The sequence below is a fragment of the Impatiens glandulifera genome, chromosome 3 (genome assembly GCF_907164915.1).
Source record: "Impatiens glandulifera chromosome 3, dImpGla2.1, whole genome shotgun sequence".
Classification (NCBI taxonomy): Eukaryota; Viridiplantae; Streptophyta; class Magnoliopsida; order Ericales; family Balsaminaceae; genus Impatiens; species Impatiens glandulifera.
In genome coordinates this window covers 23,845,094-23,851,181 of record NC_061864.1, presented here as the reverse complement: position 1 = coordinate 23,851,181, position 6,088 = coordinate 23,845,094, and the positions used below count along the sequence as shown (strand labels likewise).

At 39.2% G+C, this 6,088-nt stretch overlaps 1 protein-coding gene across 1 annotated transcript; it reads right to left on the bottom strand.

Moving 5' to 3' along the window:
• Nucleotides 1–4,166: 4,166 nt before the first annotated feature.
• On the bottom strand, nucleotides 4,167–5,829 carry LOC124930038 (iridoid oxidase-like). Its single transcript, XM_047470406.1, has 2 exons — nucleotides 4,874–5,829; nucleotides 4,167–4,778 (listed from the first exon to the last, which is right to left on the bottom strand). The coding sequence occupies exons 1-2, from the start codon at nucleotides 5,792–5,794 to the stop codon at nucleotides 4,167–4,169; spliced, it is 1,533 nt and encodes a 510-aa protein (XP_047326362.1). The 5' UTR covers nucleotides 5,795–5,829.
• Between the last annotated feature and the right edge of the window lie 259 nt (nucleotides 5,830–6,088).

Here is a 6,088-nt window from a genome sequence, read left to right as displayed (position 1 = left end):
CCCATTCAAATGGGGTGACGATGTCAAGCCCACAAGATGCACATCCTAAAAGATTCCAGATTTTGCTAGGCTTTTTGCTACCATGGAACTCTCTAGAATTCTCTAGGAGTTTCTAAAGTATAGGTAAGGTTATAGAACTCTATAGAATTCTCTAGGAGTTCTTTTTTGTATGTAAGGTCATGGAACCCTATAGAATTTTCTAGGAGTTCTTAAAGTATGTAGATATGAGAACTCTCTAGAATTCTCTAGGAATTCTCAAGAGTAGGTAGTTAGTAGAATTTCTTGAAGTCTCTAGGAATTCTTGGGTCTAGGTTAGGTTATAGAAGTATCTAGAATAACCTAGGTTAAGGAGGATCTAGAATGATCCAACATTTATATATAAACAAGTCTTGGCCATAAAATAAAGTACCACACATACCTCACAATCTTGTACTTTACACTTGTAATAAACAAGATATTCTCCAAAATCTTTCTCTCTCAATGTGTTCCATCTTCTTGCATATTTAGAAATGCTGAATAGCTAGTATTGTGGAAATTTAGACTAGTACCATGCAGGACGAAGAAATATTCGTTGATTGAGTTTCAGCCTGTGATAAGTGATATTAGAGCCAAAGTAGTAATGTATTCACGTTTGTGCTTTCGCATTTTAAAGAAGATCGCGCAAAGAAGAAATGAATTCAGATTTCAAAGTCACAAAGGTTTCGACCAACGAACAGAAGGAAAATAGGTCCAAGAGGGAGAAGTTCGTGGAGAGATGTGCCGACATGGAAGCGCGTGTGACTCGTCTTAAGAAAGGCATGTGCGAGCACCATGAGTCTTTTGAAGTGTTTATCGCGGTGTCCGATAGGATGACGTTGTTGGATGAGGCTGGTGAAAAGTTGTAAAATGAGGTCATGGGGATCATTAACAATGCGAATCGTAGTATTCAAGACGAAGTGAAGGGATCGGTTCGAGGGGAGGATAATGATATGCTCGAGACAATCCGAGGAGAAGTCCATGTGAGGATAAATGCTCTCCGAAGGGAGATGATGGGGAGGATTGACGCAATGGAGGGTCGGATTGGGTGGAATGGAGGGGAACTTCGAGGTGCGGCACCTCATTGGATGGACGTTCCCAAGCCAACTTCGTTCAAAGGCTCGAGGAGTGCAAGAGAATTGGAGGACTTTCTTTGGAATATGGATGGTATTTTCGGGCATCAAGCATACTTGATGATCGTACCAAGTTGGACTTAGTACCTTTCTTCCTACAAGAGATGGCACTATTATGGTGGAGGAGGCAAAAAATATATATTGAATGAGGTACGTTGCGAATGGAGATGTAGGAAGACTTCAAGATCGAGTTCAAGCGCCAATTCTTTACAGAGAACACTGAGTTTGAGGCTAGGAAGAGGTTGAGTCAACTTGTGCACAACAAGAGCATCAAAGAGTATGTGAAGGAATTCCAAGAGTTGATGCTCGAGTTACTTAGTCTAACGGAATAAGAGGCCATGTTCGTATTTGTTAATGGCCTAAAGACTTGGGCACAGTTAAAGCTACAAAGGGCCAAGGTGTAGAACGTCTTTGAGGCAATTGTAGTTACGGAGAGGCTAATAGAGCTCTCAAGATTTCTATGGACAGGCCGAAGCTCATCCGAGGTGATGAGGAGAATGATGAGGGAGACCGCCCACATGACACGGAGAAAGGTGTGGCAGACCGCCCACCCAAGAAGGTGCATGCACAAAATAATTTGGGGAGGCAAGTCGACGAATCTGGTAAGCCAAAAGTTTGTCATATTTATGGTGCTAATAATCACATAAAGTTTATGTGCCCATTCAAGGGGGAAAAAGTTTTAGCAGTTAAAGCAACCGAGTCATCCGAGGAAGAGTAAGGGACTCGAGTGGGATCCTTGAGACTACTCAATGCTATGAAGACTAGTGTTGCGAAGCTAGTCAAGGGAACAATGAGGGGCTCGATGTTCATGGAAGCTTTGATCGGGAGAAGGCGCATCAAGGCATTAGTGGATATATAAGATACTAACAACTTCATGCGTGAATGAGTGGATAAGACATTGGGTCTTCGCATCAACCTAATGAGAGGGACGTTCATGTCCTTTAATGTAGCCAAGTCGGTGGCCGGGGAGGCTAAAAAAGTGCACACCAGTACTAGAATGAGATAGTCTCGTTTACCTTAGTCCTTGTGGAAAACTACGATGTATTGTTGGGACTATAATTGTTCGATCAGGTACGCGCTGTATAATTCTTTATTCCGATTGATTAATCATTTTGGATCACGAGAAGACTAGCGTGATACCAACAAGAAGGGAATTAGAGAGAATGGGCATGTTCTAGGCGATGAGATTCATCCGAGGTCGCAAACGTGGAAAAGGGACATTTGCCACTTTTATTAGGAAGGGATGATGGGGACGGTTCCAAAGGGAAAGGGGAAGTACCCAAGGTAGTCTAAAGAGTGTGCGGGAAGGCCTTCGAGGGGCTCAAGGCTAGAAGAACCAGTCAACAATTATCTCCACGAGGTTTAGCCACAGGTCACGTTGCCCAAAATAAGTTAGCCTTCAATCTCGCCAAAGACATGGAAGAGGAAGCAGATCATGCTCGGGCATCTTCGGAGAGAGTCACCAAGAAGATGAAGAGAGTGTCAGATCTGAAAGGGTGTGTAGTTAGGGAAGGAGACCAAGGAAAGGGGGAATTTTCCCCACAATAGTTGAAGTCTTTACGGTCTATGCTTAAGGGGCTATTGCGCAGATGCAAGGGACTGTTCACGATCGAGAGGCATGTAGGAAATGTCTCATATCGGTTGGAGCTGACAGCCATAAGTGCACCCGGTGCCGAGACGTGTAGGGGGAGGAAGATCACTCATGGGATGCGAGGATAAAGATCAAGAAGTATCGGTCTAAGGTCGTGCTGAGGATGGCCACGACTTAGGTGGGGGAGAATGTCACGGCCCATTCAAATGGGGTGACGATTTCAAGCCCACAATATGCACATCCTAGAAGATTCCAGATTTTTCTAGATTTTTGCTACCATGGAACTCTTTAGAATTCTAACTCTTTAGATTTCTTTAGGAGTTCCTTTTTGTATGTAAGATCATGGAACTCTCTAGAATTATTTAGGAGTTCCTAAAGTATGTAGATAGGAGAACTCTCTAGAATTCTATAGGAGTTCTCAAGAGTAGGTAGTTAGTAGAATTCTCTAGAAGTCTCTAGGAATTCTTGGGTCTAGGTTACGTTATAGAAGTGTCTAGAATAACCTAGGTTAAGGAGGATCTAGAATGATTCAACCACTTGTATATAATCAAGTGTTGGCCATAATACCAAGCACCACACATACTTCGTAATCTTGTACCTCAAACTTGTAATAAATAAGATATTCTCCAAACTCTTTCTCTCTCAAAGTGTTCCATCTTATTGCATATTTAAAAAGACTAACTAGCTAGTATTGTGGAAATTTAAACTATTATTACGCGGGACGATGAAATATTTGGTGACCGAGTTTTAGCCCGTGATATTAAGCTATCCTAATGTGATTATTTAAAATATGAAGTAATTATGATCAACAAATTATTTAAAATATTAACTAATTATGATCAACAAAAAAAATGATGAATTTGATTTATGAACTATACAAAAATAATTTTATCCATGTTTCATTATGATTTTATATGTAAACAATCAAATTCTTATAAAATCATCATCATCACATTCTCATATATATATATATATATATATATATATATATATATATATATATATATATATATATATATATATATATATTGAGCATTATGAGAAAAAGAGGAAGTTTTATAAAAAGTCTCAACTCATTGATTAATTTTTATTCTTCTCTTTGTTTGAAAAAAGTCATAAAAAAATAATAACATTCAATGTGAGACATAAATCTAAAGAACCATACTTGATACTTGATTTTATTTAAAACAAAAGTGTCAATATATTATAAAAAAAAAAGTTTATATTGATCAACCAACTAATTACAAAAAATTTGGAGGTGGGTGATGCACCGTGCACACGATAAAAAAGGATACTCATATTTATATTCAAAAGTAACTAAATTAAATAATAAGATAAAGAGAAATTCTATATATATTATGCAAATATGATAAATATATGTACAAGAGATATATAACACGCACTTGCACACGAGAAATATAAAGAGCTTATAACTCTCGTTTCTTAGGTACAACTTTCAAGGGAATCAATTTTCTTACTGTAAGTCCCATCTTTTCGTTCATATCAATCATACCAGGAGATGTCGAGTCTCCTAGTTCCAAATCAAATGTATGGACAAGAGTCGCGGTGGCCAGTTGAAGCACTCGTAGGCTCAAAGAAAAACCCATACATATTCTTCTACCTGCCCCAAAAGGGATAACCCCGAAATGTTGACCCGCAAGCTCTATATTCTTGTCGAGGAACCTCTCAGGTTTGAAATCCAAGGGGTCATCCCACACTTCGGGATCTCTTCCTATTGCATAGGCATTTACTAACACTTGTGTGCCTTTGGGTATGAAGTAGCCATTGAAGTTTACGTCTTCCATTGAATTCCTTGGGAGGAGCAAGGGTAGTGGAGGGTGCAATCGTAATGATTCTTTGACTATTGCATGTAGATATGGGAGTTTATCCATATCACTTTCTTCTACCTTCCTTTCCCGTCCGACAATTCTATTGAGTTCTTCTTTTAACTTCGCCATACAATTAGGGTTGTTTAGTAGCTCCGACATTATCCACTCGATGGAGTTGCTCGTTGTTTCTGATCCTGCTAGAAATATTTCCTTTTTTACAACGTTCACATACAAGTTAATGTTAGTTAGTAGAAAAAATTAAGAATTTTTATGTCGAATTAACAAATTTCATTTTGAGTGCTTACGGATATAATGATATTGATGTTTCTCTCGGAAAGCTTGTCGAGTCCTTCTTTTGCATCTCCTTCGAACTCCAATAAAACATCGAGGAAATCCTTCTTACCGTTATCACTCTTCTTGAACCTCTTTTGACGCCTCTCCTTCACAAAATTCTCTATAATCTTCAAACAATTCCCCAAGTCCTTTTTCGTCCCCTTCTTTATTCCGAGAAGATCTAAGCTCTTCAACAATGGGAAAAAATCTGAAATGTTAGGTTTTCCAACCCAAACCACAAACTTAGTCATGGAATCAAAGAATTCCTTTCCTTCCTTAGACTCGGATTTTAATATGTCCTCGGAAAAGATTATATTCCCCACCACATTGAAAGCCATTAGGAAGAGAAAATGAACAATCTCTATCTCCCCATTAGTCCCTCCCTTGGCTGCTTCTTCAATCCAAACAATCATGTTGTCGACGCACTTTCTTCTGATGTCAACACTCTCGTTCACTCTCTTTGACGCGTTGAATTCCATGGCCCCAATTCGCTTGAATACTCGCCAGTATGGGCTATAGTTTCCAATGGCCACGGACCCATGATTGTAATTGTCTACTGATAAAGCTTCCGGGCATTTACGGTCAGAGAAAGCTAGGTCGTGGTTCTTGAAGAGCTTGGCTGCAGAATCCGCCGAATTGACTACAAGGGTTCCAACCGATCCCAACTGCAGCCAAATCACCGGTCCAAACATAGCCCTGAGGTTATACAAGGTTTGATGAGGTAGTTCTCCAAGGTCAAATATGTTGCCTACCACCGGCCATCCCGGAGGACCTGGTGGCCGGAGTTGAGCAGAATGAAGTCTCCTAGTCCTCCGGGCATGGAAGATGAAGTAGAGGATGAGAGGTGGCCCTAATAGGATAAGGCTGATCAGCCAAGAATAAGTCCACTCCATTTGTTTTTAGTAAATAGTTATGCTCTCTCCCTCTAAACTTCTATGTAAATATATAGAACATAATTTTTTGGTCAAACAAATGAAAGGAGTTTATTAAGTTTTTAAATGATTCTCACATATAAAAATTATTTTATTATAAAATATTTCGTGTAAACATTGCCATCACGTTAGTTGATGAATTATTTTTTATTAAACAAATGTTAGTTAGTTCTATGTTATATTATCGTTTTTTAAGTTGTAATTATTGCTACATGACATCATGTCATAGATTGGTGATAGCCTACCAATCGGCTT

Bases quoted from the DNA above. Each gene is read 5' to 3' on its own strand.
- LOC124930038 (XM_047470406.1), bottom strand. From the start codon at position 5,794: ATGGAGTGGACTTATTCTTGGCTGATCAGCCTTATCCTATTAGGGCCA. The intron at 4,779-4,873 runs GTAAGCACTCAA...GTTGTAAAAAAG, and splicing joins ACATCAATATCATTATATCC to GAAATATTTCTAGCAGGATC.